Here is a 22,115-nt window from a genome sequence, read left to right as displayed (position 1 = left end):
TGGGCATAGTAGTGCATGTCTCTAGTCCCAGCACTTGGGAGAAAGAGGCAGATGAATTTCTGTGAGTTCCAGGCCAGCCTGGTCCACATAGTTCCAGGACAGCCAGGGTGACAGGGAAAGATCTGTCTCAAAACAACAAAAACTCTTCCCTTTTGTATAAAGATAAATTGGGGATGTTAGTTCAAAGGAAAGGAACAGGTTTTGAAGTAGGAAGGACAAAAACATTTGCATTGATATAAAAGTCCATATCAAGTGCAAATTTCTGAAAAATCTGTGGCAGGATATATATGTACACACACAGACAGACACACACAGCTAACTCAGTTGGAAAGACTGGATTGTGGTTGAGAATGTCTTGAACTATGACAACCAGATTCATAATTACACATGAGGAAAAGAACTGTAGTGGAGAGAACCAGAAAGAGCTGCAGTAGTGTCAGTGTAGCAGACAGTAAAATATTTGTGTTGTAGAAACATGAAGTATGTAAATGTTGCTGCTGATAGTTTGGAAAGTTAGTAAAGCTGGCTATAAAGGTAAATTGGAATGGTGATGAAAAGGGTGAAGCTTTTGTCACTGCTTTTTAATCCTGTGTGTTCTTGTGTATGAATGCAAAAAAATGACTTGTGGAAGTCAGAGGACAGCCTCTAGTGTCCATTCTGTCTCAGCCATCTTGGTTGAGACAGGATCTCTTGTTCCATCTGTCTAGTCGAGGTGAGTTGGCCTCCCAGCTTCTAAGGATTCTTCTGTGCCTGCTTCCCCTCTCACTGTACGAGTGCTAGGATCACATGCTGCCTCATCTGACTTTATGTGGGCAGGCCGGCTGAGCTATCTTCAAACCCTCTTCCCTGTCTTTAGGTCAAGAGAGAGCTTCACTCTAGCCCTAAACTTCAGATTAACTCATGGTGATCCCTAACTTAGAGAAAAAGAGCCTCCTTAAGTAGTATAGGCTCTCTCTCTCTCTCTCTCTCTCTCTCTCTCTCTCTCTCTCTCTCTCTCTCTCTCTCAAACATTTGTGCTTTATAGGTCATCCTAGCTATGTCCCCCTTCCTGTCCCACCTCTCAGGTGTTGGGATTACACAATGTATATTCTGTTCAGTAGGAGGCAGGAGTTAAATTAACTACTCAGTCACCTCTCTAGCCTTCAGCGGTTTTGTTTCCTGTAGCTATAGCATAGGTAGAGAAGCTTTTGAGAACTTGAGAGAGGAGCCTGATCTGGTCAGTTTGTGTTCTTTTGGCACTGCTGAGGATGGGGTCTCCAGGAGAGACTTTCAGAGGCCTCTTAATGATCTGCTGGTCTCCTCATTCTACACGATCTCACCCTCCAACTACTATACTTTAAGTTATTTTTTCAAAATGACTTTTCCTTTATTTGCTAACATATTTGATATGTGGCAAGCACCAGTTTATACTGTTTATCCATATTAGCTGATTTAATTCTCATAATAACTCTGTAAAGTAAAATGCCTCTATATTCTCATTTCAAAAAAAAAAGAAATGGAGGCCCAGATCCAAGAATTTATTAATTTGTCCTAGTTTTATAACTAATAAGTGACTTGTCAATCCAAGCAATTTGTATCCAAATCTCATATTAGTTTTCTTTTAAATTTTCAGTGTAAATTTGTTGTGGTATATGTGTGAATATAAGTGTGTGTGCCGTGGCACGCACATGAACATCAGAGGACAACTATTAGGAGCTTATTCTTGTCTTTCACAGTGGGATCAGTGGATATAACCAGTTGTCAGGCCAGCATGGCGAGTACTTTTTACCTACTGAGCTAGAAGAACGTGCTGGATCCTCTGGAACCGAGTTACAAACTGTTGTGAGCTTCTATATGAGGGCTGGGAATCAAGCCACTAGTGCTGACCACTGAACTTTTTTGGTTTTTCAAGACAGTGTTTTTCTGTGTAGCCCTGGATGTCCTGGAACTCATTCTGTAGACTAGGGTGACCTCAAACTGAGAGATCGCCCTGCCTCAGTTTTTCTGTTCTCTTTAAAAAAGTTTTTTTAAATTACATTATTTTAGTGTGTGTGCCATGCCATGCATTTGGAGGTCAAAAGAAAACTGACTCTCCTTCACTATGTAGGTACTTGGGTACTTAGGTCACCAGGCTAGCCAGCTTACTCTGGGGGTCCCTGACTCTCTTCCTCTCAAACTGGAATTACAGAAGGGTTACCATGCCCCCCAGGGATTTATGTGAGTGCTGGGAGGTTTGAATTCCAGTCACCATGGTTGCCCAGCAGATGATTTACCCTCTGAGCCATCTCTCCAGCTTTCTTGGTTGTTATAAGACAGTCTTGCTATGTAAACCAAGCTTGAGTGTGGTGTTATAGCTGTGTGCTGCCTTGATTGTCCAGAGGCCATATTCTTAACTGCTACATTCTGAAGTCACTGCAACCATTCTGTCCAGATAGGAGCCTTACTTCTTTTCAGTGTTTCTCAGTAAAGAATGCTATTGACTCATTCAGTTAAAAAGTTCCCTACATACCCTCCCTGCTTGCCTGCCCATCCTACCCACTAAATACTTCTCCACCCATTGTATATTGACAAGGAAAACCAAAACAAAATCCAACAAACTTCTGTCCCCATTTTCAAATGCTAACCTGTAGAAACACAGAGCATGCCTTCTAGCTATAAAGTTATTTCTCCTGCAAATATCTGCTTCCTAGCTTTGACATTTGATCTTTTTTTTTTTCTTAAAAGATTTATTTATTTTATTTATGAGTGCACTGTAGCTGTCTTCAGTCACACCAGAAGAGGGCATCAGATCCTATTACAGATGGTTGTGAGCCACCATGTGGTTGCTGGGAATTGAACTCAGGACCTCTGGAAGAGAGTCAGTGCTCCTAACTGCTGAGCCATCTCTCCAGCCCTAGATCTTTACTTTAAAACCATAAACATCATGTGTCAGATCAGACATTAGGATTTGTGTTTCTTTTCCTGTTTACTCACCATAGATCAATGACATGTTTTGTGTTATTGAATAAGAATATATAGCTATAACAAGAGCTAAGAATGAAAATTCCTAGATTTGATTTCAAGTGTATTAAATGTGTTGTAATGGTGTACACCTGTAATGCTGGGGAGGTAGAGGCAAGATGCTTAAAAGTTCAAAGTCATCTTTAAGAGCATAAGTTTAGGGGTAGCCTGGACTACATTAGATTTTTGTTTCAATATGACTCATTGGTGGTAAAAGTTCTTGCCACACTAGTCTGACCTCACTGACACAGCGGATGTCTGCAATGGAACTAGTGGAAAAGCTGTCACAGCAGTGTGTCTGCAATTCTAGTATTTCTATGATGAGAAGAGAGGCAGAGACTAGAATCACATGTAAGCTCTCAGGCCAATAAGCCTGGAGCATACAGTGCAGTGCCAAATGTGTTGTGGTATGTGTACCCCCTTCTACCCATGAACTTAAACATAAGTGTTTTAAAGAGTGTGTATCCGTCCTAGTAAAGCTTTTACATAGCTTATCAAAGATCTATCATCTCAGCTATGTATAATTGACAATTACTTTGGGGGTAACTTCTTTTCTAAAACCCTGAGGTCTTTATCTTTTGCTTGCTCTTAATATTTATTTTCATGTGTATGAGTGGCTTGACTTCATATTTGCACACCTTGCTCATGTAGTGCCCTTGGAGGCCAGTAGAGGGAGATGGATTCTCTGGAACTGGAGTTATAAATGGTTGTGAGTCATGTGGATGCTGGGAACAGATGCTGAGTCCTCTGTAAGAGCAGTACTGCTGAGCCACTTCACCAGCCCTAACAGAATGTTTTTGTTTGGTTGGTTGGTTTTGGTTTTTGAGATGGTCTCACTAGGTCTCCTGGTTGTCCTGGAATTCTTTGCAGACCATGCTGGTCTCGAGCTTACAGAGATCCATTTGCTTTTATCTCCTGATTGCTGGGATTAAAGACCTGTGCCATCACATCTGATTGCTTTTATTTTTACTTATGTGCATATGTGCATGTTTGTATGAATGTATGCCATATGTGTGCAGGTGTCTGTGGAGACCAGAAGAGGGTTTTAGACTCCATGGATCTGGAGTTATAGGCAGTTGTGAACTACCAGATATGGGTGTTGGGTGTTGGGAACCAAATTTAGGTCCTCTGAAAGGACAGCAAACTCTTAATTTCTGCAGTCAAATGCTTTACCAGTGAGATATACCCCCAAACTCTTAATTTCTGACTTATCTCTTTGGCTAGAGATGAACTGTTGAGCCAAATTTTCATTCACTTAAAGAAGTGTCTGTTTATGTGTTCATGGCAATATGGAGCACATGTGGAGGTCAGGACAACCTCTGCCATGTGGTTCTCAGGGGGAGGTCACTTCATCAGGCTTGGCAGCAAGTGTCTGTACCTGTTGATTATCTACCCAGCTTTCATCTAGTTTTAGTATGATTGAAGATTTGAATCTTAAATAGAAGATTTCACATATATACCTATTTATTTTATTTTTTGAGACAGGGTCTCACATAACTCAGGTTGGTCTTAAATTCACTTTCTAGTTGAGACTGTGACCTTTTCTGATCCTTCAGCTTCCATCTCCTGAGTCCTAAGGGATTGCAGGCCTGTGCCAGCACTTTGGCTCCCTCTGTCTACTTATGCCTGTGGTGCTGCAGATCAATTCCAGGAACTCACACATAACAAGTAGTCACTTCTACTGATCAGTCTTTTTTTTAATTTAAAAATGTTTCTTTTATTCTTTTCAGATTCTGATATAGTTACACCATTTATCCATTTCCATACCTCCTTTCAAATTCTTCCACGTGTCCCTTTTTCAAATTCATTGCTTTCTTTTTTTCATCAATTATTGTTATATACATGTCTGTCTGCCTGTCTGTCTGTCTCTCCACACACACCTAAATGCTTTAGTACAACGTGCTCAGTCTGTATAATGTTACTTGTATGTATGTTTTTAGGGGTGACCATTTGGTATTGATAATCAGTTTTTGTGCTCCTCTCTGGAGAAGACTGTTTCTCCTACTCTCTCAGCATTCCTTAGTTGCCTGTAGTTTTTTGTGTGGTGTTCAGGCTCCTAGGCTTGTGCCTCCCCCTACATTAGAGTGTTTATTGTTGTCTTTGTTAGGCAGTCATGTTGAGCATCTAACATTCCTAAGAGACACAATCTTATGGCAAACTTAACACTTTTTAAAATTATATGTCTTGCGTTTGGGCATGTGCATATGGATGCAGATAGTCAAAGAGATCCAAGGAGGAAAGCAGAGGTTGTTAAATTCCCTGTAGCTGGAGTTACAGGCCATCTGGATGTTCCCAGTGTGGGTGTCGTCTTTAGTTCTGTCAGTTACCTGTCACTAGTCCTTCTAGAGCCTGTACAACTGGTAAGTATACATTTTTACTGATTTAAAAGAAGTGTGTCTGGTAGAAACAGAGCCAGTTTGTTAAGTAAAAGGCAGGCACTCCTGAGAACGGAATGGGCTAGAAGACTGGGATAAGTCCGTAGCTCAAAAGACCAGGGTCCCCAGTGTTATGACCCCCTTATAAGTCACTTACTTACATAGGAGTCCCCTGCTCTTACATTGTATATCATGTGCTTTTCTCAGGTATGCTCTGTCCCTTACAAGTAATCCTGATGAGGTAGGATTTCTAATCTTTTTGCCACCTGACTTCTTTCATATGTTAATATTTTAAAATGTTTTATTAGTATATATTAATTGTGCATAAAATGTTTCACATGGCATCTTTTATACATGTACATAGTGAGTTTTGATCATATTTAGATTCCCCCTTCCTCTCTTGATCCGCTCTAACTCCTACTAATCCTCTTCCTCTTCCTAACAGGTCCACCTTCTACTCTTCTTCCTGTGACCCTGTGACTTTCATTAGGGTAGGGTTGTCTATAAGAGACCAGGGAGACTTTTATGGAAGCATAGGCACTTACCATTGTTTACACAACTGAAGAAAATATCTCCCCTCTCCTCATTGACCATATACTGTTCAGAAATCCTTAGGGAGGGATGGGGCTCCATGAACCCCTTGCTCTTGCATGACAAGGAGTTAATCTGGTCCAGTTTTGTGCAGATCTATTACAGGAAATCAAAGCTGCTGTGTGATTTAATAGGTCTGGGGTATAGAGAAAGAACTTGCCTAGCCTGTTTTTGATTTGATTCTGGATTTAATATATAACACAGTAACAGCAAATACAAAGCTAAACACTAGTTTGTGGGAGGGGGTTGCATTTCTTTGTTAGGTGATCTTGATAGTACTGTTCATTGTTGACATTAACCAAACAACACATGAGCAATTATTAGATTTATAGATATGTGTGTGGTATATAACACATTTGAGATAATAGGTGTTTATCAGTCCATTTTCTACCATTATGACAAAACACTTGAGGCGTGTGTACTTTATATTTTCCAAATTTGGAAACGGAAAGTCCCATTGGCATAGTGTTGCCCTATAAGAGATGACATTATTGTGGCAGTAATTTTGAGGGGAGATTACATGGTAGGAACAACAGCTGGGGGATACTGAGGTTAGGATAGGGTCTCATGGAGTGAGTCTAGACTGTCTGTGTTGGTGTTGAATTCCAGGTCTTTTTACCTCCACTTCCCAAGTGCTGGGGTTGAGGGTTCATACCTGGTCACTGTCACTCTTTTATATAGACCCGATGTTTGGAGAATTAACCTAAATTAATTACTTTCTAGAATTAGGCCTCCTTTGATGACCTAAATACTATTCAGTAAGCTCTACTTTTAGGGGAGGGGGTAGGAGTAAGTTTTTCTGCTGGCCTTGAGTCTTTGATCCTTCTGCCTCCACCTACCAACTGGTTGAATATGCCACTGTGTTCGGCTGCTCTACATTTTTAATAGTCCCAGAGCCATTACACTAAGGACCAAGCTTGGAGAATCTGTCTTTAAGACACTGGGTTTCTGGCTGAAGATTGATTTTTTTTTTTCTCCCTTTCTTAAGCTGTTGACAGTGTAATGTTTTAGAATGTCTCCCTTAGTTATTAAAGAAAATTGCACAAATAAATTACAGTTTCTACTTGGGTGTGTTAGAAAGTCCTGTGGTCTTTGCTCCGGATAGTACTTGGAATTTGGGAATTGATGTCATCACTGTCACTTCCACTTCTTTTTTGTGAGAATGACCTCTTTTTTTTAGTTCATAGGAATTTAAAAAGTTGTTTGTTTGTTTGTTTGTTTTCTCAGCTTGCTGAACTAAAGCAAGAATGTCTAGCCCGTGGTTTAGAGACGAAGGGAATAAAACAAGATCTTATCAATAGGCTCCAGGCATATCTTGAAGAACATGGTGAGTACTTTGTAGAGGGAACATGTGAGTGAAGCATTAAGTTTCAAGCTTGTGACACTTAAAAAAGATTTCTTCCTTTCTTAGGTAATTGGTGACATAAGGTCTAAATTAACAATATCAAGAAAACTTTTAGAGATGGCCATGGTGGCTCTTGCCTCTAATACTTGCACTTGGGAGGCAGAGGCTGAAGGATGGCCTCAAGTTCAAGGCCAATATGACTTATGAAGTAAGAGTCTATCTCAGATAAAACAATAAAACAAAACAAAACTCACTACCAACAAAAAATACTATTGAGCTGAGTCAGGTGTGGTATATTGCTTGTGTTAAGTACCCAGTACCCAGTACCCAGTAGACTGAGGCCTGAGAATCAGGTGTTTGAAGCCATCCGAGGGTATAGATTGAGTTCTAGGTTAGCTAGAGCTACCTAGTGAGATTCTGTTTTCTCAAAAAAAAAAAAAAAAAAACCCAAAACTCTGTGTGTGTGTCTATATGTATATATACATGTATAGTATTAAAATATTTTTTTTTAAAGATTTACTTATTTATTTTATATACACTGTTGCTATCTTCAGACATACCAGAAGAGGGCATCAGATCCCATGTAGTTGCTGGGGAATTGAACTCAGGACCTCTGGTAGAGCAGTCAGTGCTCTTAACCACTGAGTCACCTCTCCAGCCCTGTATTAAAAATTTTTTTATACTAAAGAGATAGGATCTTGTTACATTGCCTACCTGGCTGTTACTGTTTTAGTTTGTTATTTAAATATCAGGATGGAGGAGACTGGAGAGATGTCTCTGGTTTAGAGCATATGCTGTTCTTGCAAATGACCTAGGTTTCGCAACTATATATAATTCCATTTCGAGGGGATCTGATGCCCTCTTCTGGTACATATGATGCATATACATAAAATGCAGGCAAAATATTAATACATATAAAATAAAATAATGAACTAAAAAAATTGGCCAGTCCTGTAATCCCAGTTGTTTGGGAAGCTGAGGCCAAAGAATCAAAATTTGAGGCCCGGTTGAGCAACTTGGTGAGGCCATGTTTTTAAAAAAAAAATTATAATACTGTTACTAGTTTAAAAGTTTGAAGGCTTAAATTTTAATCTGTATAAAGTTTCATTAAATATGATTGGACAGTCACTGTTAACATAGTTAAGTGTTTATCCTTCACAGTATCAAAGACAAGTATCTAGACCCTTGAAGTCCTTAAACTAAGTGATCTCTGGTTCCTCTTACACCTCATGTCCCCCAATCCTACCTTGAAAAAGAAAGATTGCACCCTTCATGTACAGTTCATATTATCATTCCAGCTTGTATGTATCTTTCCAATTCTTATTCTCTTTTATCCCCATTCTTCATTTTCCTTCCTTTAAATACTCTCTAGACACCTGTTCTTAGGTATTTGATGTATCTATCAGATATCTTGAGGGGCTGGAGAGGTGGCTCCTTAGCTCAGGACATTTGCTGTGTAAGCACAAGGACCTAAATTTGAATCCTAGCATCCATGATCAAAGCCAAGTGTGCTTTCATAAGCCTATGTGCTGTGGGCCTATGACTAGTGCCAGGTTCAGTGAGGCTCTCACTCACAAGGCTATGAAAGCCCATCTCAGAGGGGTAGACGGAGAGTGACAGAGCAGGACACTTTATGGCTCCTCACAACCATTTATAACTACTGGTACTCTGGGAGCTTATGTTACCAAGCTTGGCAGGAAAAGTGTGAACCATCCCTTAACAGATTATCCTATATTGCCTCCAAGCCTTAGGGGATTTAATGCTATTAGTATGTAATTGTATAAAGTATTATATATTAATATATTGTTAAGATATATAACTCTCTTGTAAACTACTTCTTTATGTGCCTGAGAGATTATATAATATATGCCCAGATTAGAATTGTAACCATTGTATATTTATACATTGTAATCACAAATGTATAAATACTTAATATGAGTTAACACTGTCAAGTTGCTTCCTGCTTCCTAGACTTGCCATGTAAATCAGTATTCTTCATTAGGACATCAGGGTTCTTTTCTTTCAAAATAAACAATTTTATTTTTAAAAGATTTTATATGGGGCTAGAGAGTTGGTTCAGTGATTAAGAGCAGCAGCTACTTTTGTAGAGGACCCAAGTTCTGCACTGGTCCTACATGGTAGCTTATAACCGTTTATAACTGCAGTCCTGGGGATATGATGCCGCCTTCTTGTCTCCTGAGAGCACTGCATACATGTGCACAGTTACATGCAGGCAAAACACCCATATGCATTAGAAAGCAGAATAATTAGTAATTATTGTATTTTTATTTTGTTTGTGTGAGTTTGTGCCTTGTGTCTTAGGAGGCCAGAGGAGGGTTAGATCTCCTGGAACTGGAGTTAGAGGTGGGTAGGTCTGAATGATGGTGTGGGTGCTGGGGACCAAGCCCACATCCTCTGCTAGTGCTCAAACCACCAAGCTGCCTCTTCAGCCCAAGAAGGGCTCTTTATCTTTACAAACCTGTACTTGGCATTCTATCAAGCAGCCTAGTGTTGATGATTTGCTGGTTTTAATATACTATAATTTTCTCCATGAAGAAAGTTTAAATACTGTCTCTGTTCCAAGTTCTATGGATTTCTTCTTTGCCCACAAGTGCTAGATTCCAGGCATGGAATACCATGCCTGGCTACCTTGTTTTTAAACACAAATATCTTTGTCATTGGTCTTTTAAAAATAAATATACGTGTGTGTGTGTGTGTATATATATATATATATATATATATATATATATATATATATATATATATATACACACACACACACATATATATATACACACACACACACACACACACATATATATATTAAAGACTTATTTATTTTATGGACATGAGATATGAGTACACTGTAGTTATCTTCAGACACACCAGAAGAAGGCATCAGGTTCCACTACATGGTTGTGGGCTACCATTTGGTTGCTGGGATTTGAACTCAGGACCTCTGGAAGAGCAGTCAGTGCTCTTAACAGCTGAGCCATCTCTCCAGCCCAATATACATATATTTGTATATATATGTATATATATGTATAATGTATACATCTATATGAGGGGTGTGTGTGTGTGTGTGTTCTGTCTTTACAGATACCAGAAGAGGGCATCAGATCTCATTACAGATAGTTGTGAGCCACCTTGTGGTTGCTGGGAATTGAACTCAGGACCTCTGGAAGAGCAGGCAGTGCTCTTAACTTGAACCATTTCTCCAGCCCTTGATTTTTTTTTTTTTTTAAAGGAAATCCTTCCCAACTACTAAATATCTCGGTGTTTTGTTTGTGAGCCATTAATGGTTGAGCCATCTTTCTAGCTTTCAAAGATATTTTCTTTATCATTCTGTCACCCCCCCCCCCAACTTGAGGTCAACTGTTGGGTATTGTACTTAGGAGCCTCCACTTTGTCATTTTAGACAGGCTCTGTCATGGGATCTGGCTGTGTTCGGCTCCCCAGGTCTGGGATTACAAAGGCTCACCAGCACACCTATGCGTACACCTTCTTTTATTGTTGCTTATTTAAGATAGGGCATTATGTATGACAGAGCCCAAGGTTGCCTCTGTGATGGAGAATGGCTTTGAATTTACTGATTGTTTTGCCTCTGTCTCCAAAATGCTGGGATTACAGGGCATGCATGTACCATCATATCCAATCCTAACTCATTTTTAATTAATTTTATATTTTGATTTAATTACAACCTAATTGCATTTAGTTTTTCAGTTCAGGTGGAATTCAGTTTTATGCTAAAATTAGATCGAGATCTGGTTTTGGTTTTTCTCCAAATATGGCTTATAAGAATTTTCTCTAAATGTATATTATAAGAATTGGTTCTGCCTTCATTAGTGAGTTTTATTGAGTTGTAAGCCAAAGAGGTTATAGTTTTACTTTTAACCCCTGTGATGAAGAGATCAAGGCTTGACCTGAATATTTTAATGTTCTTTAGCTGAAGAAGAAGCAAATGAAGAAGATGTACTGGGAGATGAAACTGAGGTAAGCTGGGAAATGTTAGTCACTGGCCTGCTAAGGTGTCACTGCTTTGGCTGAATTGCTTATTGTAGGTGGTTCTTAGATTCCTGAGAATGGAAGACTAGTTGGTTTTGGAGTTGTTATACGTTGTCTCTTGATGTCTCTTGATACTCCTTTATTTTCCTAATAGAATTTAGTTCATGTTTTTGAGCCAAGGTCTTATAGCCCAGGCTGGCCTCAGATACAATATATAGCTGAAGATAATCTGAACTTTTGGTCTTCCTAGTCCCACTGAGTGAGTGCTGCCCTGGTTTTTTTGTTTTTTTTTTTTTTTGTTTTTTTTTGTTTTTTAATGAGTAAAATCTTTTTTTCTTAAATGGGTATTTTTGTTGGTTTTAATGAAAAAAAATTACATGTGTAAGTATATGAAATACTGGGCTCAAACATGTAGAGTTGAAAACAAATTTTCTGGAGTTAGTACTTTCTTTCCACCTTATTTAAGGCACAGTTTGTTTGTTTGTTTGTTTGTTTGTTTGTTTGTTTGTTTATTGTTACTGCTGAGCTGTGTACTCCAGGCTAGCTAACCCTTGAACTCCAAAAACTTCTTTAGTCTCGGCCATGCATCTTGCTGTGGGAATGCTGGATTGTAGATCAGTGTCACTGCCCTTGGCTTTTACTTTGGTTCTGAGAATTGAACTTAGGGTCTTGTGACTTCAGTCATATTGAGGCCTTAATGGATATTTTTTGAAGATTTTATTTTATTTTGATTATGTGTCTGTGGGTGGGTATGTCATGTGCATGTGTGTTTGGTGCCTGTGGAGGCTAGAGGTGTCAGATCTCTTGGAGCTGGAGTCAGAGGCAGTTGTGAGCTGCCTGAAATGGGTGCTGGGAATCAAACTCAGGTCCTTGAAAGAACAGTATGCACTCTTAAGTACTGAGTCATCTTTCCAGAATCCCTTGTGGATATATTTTTTTTTTCCTTTCGGTGTTTTGTGGCAGGGTTTCTCTGTGTCGTTTTGGCTGTCCTGAGACTTGCTTTTAATACTAGACTGGGATGGCCTCAGACTCAGAGATCTACCTGCCTTTGCCTCATGAGTACTGGGATTAATAAAGACATCACTGGAATTGGAGACAGAACTCAGTGGTTAAGAGCACTGACTGCTCTTCTATAGGTCCTGAGTTCAATTCCCAGCAACCACATGGTGGCTCACAGCTATATGTAATGGGATCCGATGCCCTCTCCTGCTGTGTCTAAAGACAGTGACAGTGTACTCATATACATTAAATAAATAAATTTTTATAAAAAAAAAAATAAAGCCATCACTGCCTGGCTCTTAATGGATATTCTTGATTTATGTTAACCATGTTGTTTCATTTGGTTTTAGGAAGAAGAACCAAAGCCAGTAGAACTTCCTGTTAAAGAGGAAGAACCTCCTGAGAAAGCTGCTGATATGTAATTATCAGTTTTTAATAATCTGTGGGGTTTCTCTGTGTAGCTCTAGCTGTGCTGGAACTTTGTAGACCAGGCTGGCTTCGAACTCAAGAGATCAACCTGCCTCTGCCTCCCCAAGTGTTGGGACTAAAGGCGTGTGCCACCATACCTGGCCCTTTTTAGTAATTGAATAAGAGCAGATAGTTCTACTTTTTAGTGTGCTAGTGTGGATATATGTCAGGTGTCTGTCATAATCATTCTCCATCTTAGTTTTTTGTTTGTTTGTTTCTTTGTGTTGTGTCCCATCCCTTTGTTGTCTCCTAAGTCCGGTTCTGACTATGTAGCTCTGACTATCCTTTAACTTGCTCTGTAGATAGACTAGGCTGGCTTCAAACTTGGATCCCCTACCTCTAATTCCCAGGTGGTGGGATTAAAAGTGTGCCCTACTATGCCTGATTCCACGTACTTTTTGAGGCAAGGTCTCTGACTAGCAGAGAGTTCACACTGAGTAGAATGACTGGCCAGCGAACCCCAGGGGTTGTTCTGTCTCCACCTTCTTCTGCTGAGGTCTTATGTACCTGTTCCACACCTGTCTTTCACAGTGAGATTGGGGCTTGAACTCAGTTCTCCAGGTTTATATGGGAAGCATTTACCAGTGGAACCCTTAGGATCCCAGATAGTGCTTTAAAAAGGTACTGGTTTAAAGTTTCATCTGGTTCGATTGTTACACATTCCCACTGACCTTTTCATTTCTGATAAGGTCAGGTGTTTTTAGAAAGGTCTGTATTAAGTTTGTTTCCAGTGAGGAAAATAAATTTTCTACCAAGTTATATAATTAGAACCAAGTTAACTTCAATATAGGGACAGTTCAGTTCTAGCCTGTTTTTTTTTTTTTTTTTTTTTTTTTGTGAGCCACTATAATAGATTATTCAATTAGAATCTATGATTCCCTGTGCATTGTAAATTTTTATAAAGTTTTTTAGTACTAGCTTCTGCCTCCACAGTGCTGGGATTAAAGATATATTTCACCATGTCCAGACCTATAAACCCTTACTCATAGTTCTAATGGGTAGACAAAACAATGTTCACAATGACCTAATCTGTATTGGTCAGGGCAGGCTAGGTGAAATGATCATGGCATGATTCAGATGGACCTTTGCTACTGGCTAATCAGTCACAGTGTTTCCAGGCATGAAATAGATGAGTCTACTGCATTTCTTTTTGATCTGTACAAGCAGAAAAGTTCTCAAATGAATAAAAGAAGGGCTACTTTGGCTTATGGCAAAGGCAGTCCGTCTAGTTAGGGTTTTACTGCTATGAACTGACACCATGACCAAGGCAGCCCTTAATAAGGGCGGCATTTAATTGGGGCTGGCTTACAGGTTCAAAGGTTCAGTCCACTATCACCGAGGCGGGAACATGGTAGTATCCAGGCAGGCATGGTGCCGGAGGAACTGGGAGTTCTACAAGTCTGAAGGCTGCAAGCAGAATACTGGCTTCCAGGCAGCTAGGACTAGGAAGCCCACACCCACAGTTTCATACTTATTCCAACAAGGCCACACCTCCTAATAGTGCCACTCCCTGGGCCTAACATAGAAGCCATAACACAGACTCAGCCAGTGAATCTGTTGCCAGACTTGAACCAGTTTGCAGACCTAGAACCACTTGAATGAAGGGGTGGCCAGGTTCCCCTGAGGAAGGACCTTGATAAAACACCAAAAAGTTTTGCTGTTAGACTTTTTCCAGTTCCCCAGAGGGACCTATGGCCTTTTACAAGTACAGAGTAACTGTACACTCGAGGAAAGGAAACAGGCTTTCTGGGGTCTTTTGGATACTGGTTCAGAATTGATGCTGATTCTGGGAGATCCCTCCAGTTAAAGTAGGAGCTTAAGGAGGCCAGGGAGTTAATGGAGTTGTAACTGATGTCTGACTCAGAGTCCAGTAGTTATCCAGTGGTTATTCCCCCAGTCTCAGAATATACAATTAGGATAGATATATTTAGAAGTTGGGAGAATTCTCATGTTGGTTCCCTGACATGTGGAGTGAGGGCTGTTATGGTTGGAAAGGCTAAATGGAAGCTTTTAGAACTGCCTCTGCCAGGGAAAATAGTGAGTCAGAATCAGTATCGTATTCCTGGAGGAACTGCAGAAATTGCTGTCACCATCAAGGACTTGAAAAATGCAGGGGTGGTGGTTTTCATCACATCTCCATTTAACTCTTATTGGTCAATGCAGAAGACAGATGGATCATGGAGAATGGCAGTTGACTATCGAAAACTAAATCAAGTAGCAACTGAGTGCAGCTGTTGTGCCTGATGTAGTTTTCTTACTTGAGCAAATTAACATATTTTCTGGTTTGTGGTATACAGGTATTGATCTAGCAAATGCCTTTTCCTCAGTACCTGTCCATAAGGACCACCAGAAGTAATTTGCTTTCAGTTTACAAGGTCAACAGTATACCTTCACAGTTTTGTCTCAGGATATATTAACTGTCCTGCCCTGAGTCATAATGTAGTAAGAAGGGATCTTGACCATCTGCTTGTCTACAAACATCACACTGGTGCACTCTAATGACAGCATTATGCTGACTGGACCAAGTGAGCAGGAGGTAGCAACCACTTTGAACTCAATGGTAACACATATGTGTATCAGAGGATGGGAAATCCAACCAAAATTCAAGTACCTTTTACCTCAGTGAAATTCTTAGGGGTCTAGTGGTGTGAGGTATACATAGATACTCCTTGTGAAAGAAGGACAATGGGCCTGTATAGATTCTGGGGACAGTATATTCCTTGCTTGGATGTGTTCCTCCAGCTCATACACTTAGTGCTTAGAAAAGTTGCTAGCTTTGTGTGGGAATAGGAGAAGGCTCTATGACATGTCCAGGCTGCTGTACCTCTTGGACCAGATGATTCCAGCAGACCAAATGGCAAATAGTGATGCTGTTTAGAGCCATTGGCAGGCCCCTGTAGGTGAATCATGGAAGAGACCTTTGGGATTTTGGAGTAAGGCTCTACCATCATCTGCAGACAACTATTCTCTCTTTGAAAACCAGCTCTTGACCTACTGTTGGGCCTTAGTGGAAAATGAAAGTTTGATGATGGGCCACTGCATAATATCATGAGCTGGGTGTTACTGGACACAAGAAGTCATAAATTAGGACATGCTCAGCAGCAATCTGTTATCAAATCGTGCTGAGCAGGTCCTGAATGCACAAAGCAAGTTACATGAAGAACTTGCCTAAATATCTATGGTTTTCACTCTTACTAGGGGTGGGGGTTCAGAGACAGGGCCTGGTATAGTGACTATTCCTCATTGTCAGGCTGACTATATCTGGAATAAACTACAGCCCAGAATTAAAGGGCACACCTGTGATCCAGATTTTGAGGCTGGAGGACACAAGTTTCTGCCCTGGAATTTTGGCATAGTGGCAATGAAAAGTTTAAGTCCATGCAAGGTAGTACATGCCTTTAATCCCAGTAGATTGTGGCATAGAGATCTGAGTTCGAGGTCAGCCTGGGACAAGGCAAGTCCCAGATCTACATAAGGACATTGGAAGAAGGAAGAGATTTGCTCTTCAACTGCTTACACTTACTTGCCAGCACATTTGCTAGAACCTACTTCTACAGAAGAGTAGTTTAAATAACTAGCTTCGTGGGATTGAGCAACAAGATTCTTGGACTTCCATTCACAGCTGACCATTTTTGGGTTAGATGGACTGTGGACTGCAGGTCATCATAATAGTTTCCCTCAATATAGAGAGACAGTCCATAAGTTCTGTGACTCTAGAGGACCCTGACTAATATACCTGGATTGAGGATTTGAAACCTCAAAGCCCTCCTTTCCTCCAACAAGGCCAAGGCACACCTCCTGGTGGTGAGTAGTGCCCCTTGGGGCCTACTTGTAAAACCTGCAGGGGCCGTTACTATTCAAACCACAGTTAAGCTTCCAGAACTTTCTGGGTTTTTTTTTTGTTTGTTTGTTTGTTTGTTTTAATTTAATTTTTCCTACCCCCACTTTTATCCTAAGATTAAACTGAGGGCCTCATGTATAGTAAATATACAGTCTATATATACTCTTCAGCCTGAAATATGGACTTATAATTATATAGAGAAGATAACTTAGTAAAATAGTTTTAAAGTATTTTAGGATTTCTGGTACAGAAATAAAGAGCAAATGAATGTAGTGATAATTAGCTTGTTTGGGTTAAAAAAGGTTTTTTTTTTAATGGATTATATTAGAATATGTAAAGTGTAAATCTCTTTAGATAGCTTTAATCCTATTAATGGATTTTAAAAGGACATTAAAAATTGGATAGTATTGTAATTTTGCTTTGCAGAGAAATGGTTATGGTTTTAGGAGAAACTATACGAAAAGATTTTTTAGTCTCTATGTTTAGGGAAATACTTTTTGTATGTGACTGGATAGGAAAGAAATTAGTCAATGAAGAATGGAAATTTCCCCAGAATCCTGTGAGGATATGATGTGTGTTTATTGCTTGAGTTTGATGTGTCTAACTAAGGGAATTTGAATATCATATGAAAAGTCCCCTTTGAGGTTTACTGCAATGATTGTTTTTCAGGATGTGAACCTGGGGGCTAAGATTGTATTTAGTTGGTAGAGTGCCTGAGTGTTCAGAGTTAATTTAGTTGGTAGAGTGCCTGAGTGTTCAGAGTTAATTTAGTTGGTATAGTGCCAGCGTGTACAGAGTTCTGGGCTAAGTCCCAGCTCTGAGTGAAACTGTGTAGTGTTGCTGTTTATAATCTCAGCACTAGAGAGATGGAGGCAGAAGGACCAGAAGATGATGTCATTCTTAGCCAAGTGTTTGAGATAGAAGACTCGTTCTGGCTTCCCCTGCCCCATAAGGATTGCCACCACACCTAGCTTTTACCTTGTTTCAGGAAAAAAGGAGTCACAGAAGGTTTTGTTTTACTTGAAATCTAATTTCATTAAAAGAACAGTTCTATTGGGCTTGGTGGATCAGGCTTGTTTTGTTTTGTCTCGAGACAAGGTTTCTCTGAGACAGCTCTGGCTGTTCGAAGCTTGCTCTGTAGATTAGGCTGGCCTTGCAAAGCTGTGCCTCTTGAATACTGGTATTTGTTTTTTGAGGCAGGATCTCTGTAGCCCTGGTTCTCTTGGAATTTGGTATATAGACCAGTCTGGCCCTAAACTCAAAGATGTCCTCTGGTCTCAGTCTCTCAAATACAGGACCTAAAGGTGTGTGCCTCCATGTCTGGCTGTGCCCATGCTTTTAATCCCAACCAACACATAGGAAGCAGAGGCAGGCACAGTTCAAGGCCATCCTAGTCTAAACAGGAAATTACAGGTCAGCTAGGGTTACAAGGTGACACTATTAAAAAGATAAGAGTGGTGGGAGTGTCACGCCTGTAATCTCAGCCTGTAATTCCACTAGAAGTGGAGGCCAGAGAGCTAAGAGTTTGAAGATAGCTTTGGCTGAGTGAGAGAGGCCATGTTTCAGGAACAACAGCAATAAAAATGGAGGGTTTGCAAATGGTCTGAACATTCCAGGGCCGATTTGAATCCCTTTTATATCCAAAAGAAAATCTCTTTACATAATCTTAGGTCTGAAGTTATGTGTAAATATCTCTATTTCTAGTTTTAAGGTCCCCCCCCCCAATACAGATATTGTAGGATTTCATTATGGTCAGCAGGGGGCATTCGTTGCCTTGTAGTCTTAAGGACTTCCAACAAAAAGATGGAGGAGAGAGGTTGTGTTCCAGAATTGCTTCCTCTGAAAATGTCATTAAACCATTACTACCTTTCAGGGCATCAAATGGGAAAAGTGTTTGGGATATTGGAACAAAAGCTGCTCATGTCTCTAAATAAGGGACCTTAATGAGACTGGTTATGACCCGAAGTTTTATGGGAGTTGTTTGTTGGAGAGTTAATGCCCTTCCATTTATCCTGGGGACTTCCGAACTTTGTCTCCTGCCCCTGTGGTCCCCCTCTTTTGTTTTCTCTTAAGCCTTTTGACCAGTAACTTACCATGTTTTCCTAATTCAGCCCCCACCTTCTTAGCCTTTCTTCTTCCCACTTCCTGTGGCATTTTTATTTGTTCTGCTTTGACGGTTTCAGCTAGAGCTAAAATCCCACGGGAGCAATAGGGGCTTACAAAAGAAGAGAATCAGGGCTGGTACAGCATTAGTTAAATGTTGTAATGAAAAGTGAGAACTGTTTAATTGAAAGTTGGTGAGGTCTTAGCTCAGGAGTAACTGTGAAGTGCTTAAAAGCAAATGAAATGACTGACTGTGTCCCTTCAGCCCAGTGTGTTCAGCCTGACTTCTTTGCTGATTATTGTCTCCAACCTTAGGTAAAGTAGCTTAATTTTATTTTCATTTTTTCCTCAGTTGATGACAGTTCAAAGAGCCAGAGTTCTTATGGACTTCATGGTTTTTTGGATTAAGGGGTGGTAGACACATGAGGGGCAAAGGACACAATTCAGGTGAATTTTGCGAATTTCTAATGTTTTGGGTTAAGATAGCAGGGCTTTTTTTTTTTTTTTTTGACTTTTAAAAATCTGTCTTTTTGGGCTGGAGAGATGGCTCAGAGGTTAAGAGCACTGATTACTCTTCCAGAGGTCCTGAGTTCAATTCCCAATAACCACATGGTGGCTCACAACCATCTGTAATGGAATTTGATGCCCTCTTCTGGTGTACTCATATGAGTGTACTCATATACATAAAGTAAATAAATATTTTAAAAAATCTGTCTTTTTAGGGCATCAGAAAAGAAGGTGGTAAAAATTACATCTGGAATACCTCAGACTGAGGTAAGTACTTTTTTTATAATACTTATTGAGGTGGGTGGTGTTGTGGATGCATAAATGCTATGTATGGTATATGTGTGGACAGAGGACAGTTTGTCATGTTGTGTTCTTGCCTTCTACTTTGGTGAGGTAGAAGTCTCTCCTTTAAAAACATTTTTTAAGATTGCATTTTATTTATCTATCAGGGTGTGTATGTGTGTGTTTTTATAGGTCAGAGGACAACTTGTGGGGGGAATTGGTTCTCTTCTAGCATGTGGGTTCTAGAGATAAAACTTAGGTTGTCTGGCTTGGCATTGAACATTATTCACTGAAGCATCTTGCTGGACTTAGTTGGGTCTCTTGTTTCTGCTGCTAGGATGTATGCTCCAGGCTGTTGGGCCCATGAGCTTCCAGCAGATAACCACCTCCCATCTTGCAACAGAAATGCTTGGTTTGTAGATGTGCACAACACATTTGCCTTTTGTATGGGTTCTAGGACATTCTAGCTCAGGTTACCAGACTTGCACAGCCTGCACTTTCAATCATTGAGGCCCCATTTTTATCTTTATTTTTTCTTTAGAATAGCATCTTACTATGTAGCTTAGGCTGGCCCCAAACAAAATTTTTCTACTTCAGCCTCCCTGGTGTTAGGATTCTAGGTGTGTGTCACCATGTCTAGCTGTTTCTGATTTTTAACCTTTTCTTCTGTCTTCATCATTATTTAAAAAATGTTTTATTTAGGGCTGTTAAGTTGGCATTGTAGGTAAAGGTCCCTGTGGCCAAATCCTGAGCTTGATCCATGTAAGTCTTTATTCATAGATTTATTAGGGAACTAGGGGAACATTGACAATTGAGGTTTCTTTCTTCACCAACTCAGGAAAATATTTGGGCTGGCATAGTGAATAGTTAAGCTGTCACCTGTTCCATATTCCACTGTAGTCTTAATAGTAACTTTATTAAGTTTCTAGGCAATGGATTAGAGTTTGAGAGCATTTTATGTACTTGTAAAAGTAGCAGTGATTGATGTTCCCTTTAAGTTGGTAGTTGGCAGCTGGTGAGAGCAATTTCTTTGGGTTCTTATCTCAAGATGTTTGAAATCAGGTTTCATTTGAGATCTTGTGTTTAGTTTTGTACTTTTCAAAGTAGAGAGGTAGTTTTTGTTGTTGTTGTTTTGAGACAGAGTCTCTCCGTGGAGCCCTGACTGCCCTGGAACTCACTATATAGGCTAGCCTCAAACTCAGAGATCCACCAGCCTCTGCCTCCTGAGTGCTGGGAGTGTGCCTCCTTTCCTGACTTTGAGTTGAAATGTATTTAGAATAGAAATCAGGGAGGAAGTGTTTTGTTGGTGGTGGTGGTGTTTTTAACTGTTAGATGACCTATACTGGAACCAATATGCTCCTTTGGTTTCTCTCTCTCTGTGTACCTTTTTCAAACAAAATATAACTGTGTTTTGGGGTTTGTGTAGAATATGGATTTTATTTTATTTCTTTTTGTTTTTGAGAATGTGAGTGTGTGCGTGTGTTTGCTTTTTGGGAACAATTGTTATGTTAAGCCTTAAGAATGGATACTATCTGATATGGTCTAAGGTTGTCAGTGTTTTCAGTTAAACTGTAAGAAATAATCCTAACCAACTTTTTCTTAAAAACAAGAAATTACAGTTTTCCCTTCATTTTTTGTTTATTATCACTTAGAGGATGCAGAAGAGGGCTGAACGATTCAATGTACCTGTAAGCTTGGAGAGTAAGAAGGCTGCTCGGGCAGCAAGGTGAGTGCTTGTACCTGTTTGAATCTGAGGTAGAAATGTTATGATGGTGTAGGAGTCAGATCTTTGTTTCTAGTTATAATGGTTGGATTTAAGTAGAAGGCTTTTCATTGAACTTAATGAATACAGTTTGGACCATACTCAGGACATTTCTGCTGATTTGGATGTAGTCTCTATACACAGGGTTTTGTCATCATTGGTCAGGGTTTTTATGATAGGTAAAAGTCAGGAACTGGCAGCTGCTTCTGAGTCTGAGGATTTCTTTTTGTGGACTCTTGGACTGTTGGTGAGAAGGAGAGTAAACTGAACTTCTTTCATGGGGTTGTTAGAATTAGCTAATGATTGCAAAGTTTGAGATCACAAGAAAGAAGTGTCATGCACCCTTGACACGGACACAGACAACTAAGGGTGTGAACAGCTTCCTAAAATTTAGCTTGTTTTTTCTTCTTACAGGTTTGGAATTTCTTCAGTTCCAACAAAAGGTGAGAATAAAGAGGTTCTTTTGAGAAAGTTTACTTTGTCTTTTTTTCTGACTATAGGTTTCATTCCTCCAAATTTGGGTAACTTTATTGGCTCTAGAAACCCTTAAGAGGCTATAGCATTTGTACCCTTAGGATATGAATAATGAAGAGAATGTTCTGAATTTATGAGAGGAGACCTCAACATTTGTTTTGTTTTTTTTTTTTTTTCCCTAGGACTTCTGAAAAAGTTTTAGTACCTTGTTCACTTATTTTTGTGTCTTATTAGCATAAAATTATTGTTTACTTTTTTAGTGCTCTGAGCTAGCATAGTATTAAAGTGAAGGAGACTGTATTTAACTTCACAATTTTATTTTTAAGAAGTTATCAAGAAGTAACCTCTGATATACTTACAGGCTTAGCCATGAGGCTTATGTTA

At 39.7% G+C, this 22,115-nt stretch overlaps 1 protein-coding gene across 1 annotated transcript in view; it reads left to right on the top strand.

Annotated features, from left to right (window-relative positions):
- Nucleotides 1-22,115, top strand: part of SARNP (SAP domain containing ribonucleoprotein) — a 55,758-nt gene that overhangs the window by 3,164 nt on the left and 30,479 nt on the right. The window contains exons 2-7 of the mRNA XM_080935169.1: nt 7,173-7,272; nt 11,237-11,283; nt 12,645-12,712; nt 19,429-19,480; nt 21,148-21,221; nt 21,672-21,700. Of these exons, the coding sequence (XP_080791295.1) occupies nt 7,173-7,272; nt 11,237-11,283; nt 12,645-12,712; nt 19,429-19,480; nt 21,148-21,221; nt 21,672-21,700 (370 nt within the window). The remainder of the gene's footprint in view (nt 1-7,172; nt 7,273-11,236; nt 11,284-12,644; nt 12,713-19,428; nt 19,481-21,147; nt 21,222-21,671; nt 21,701-22,115) is intronic.

The sequence above is a fragment of the Micromys minutus genome, assembly GCF_963924665.1.
Source record: "Micromys minutus genome assembly, chromosome: 22".
In the NCBI taxonomy this organism is placed as follows: Eukaryota; Metazoa; Chordata; class Mammalia; order Rodentia; family Muridae; genus Micromys; species Micromys minutus.
This window is presented reverse-complemented; position numbering and strand designations above follow the sequence as displayed.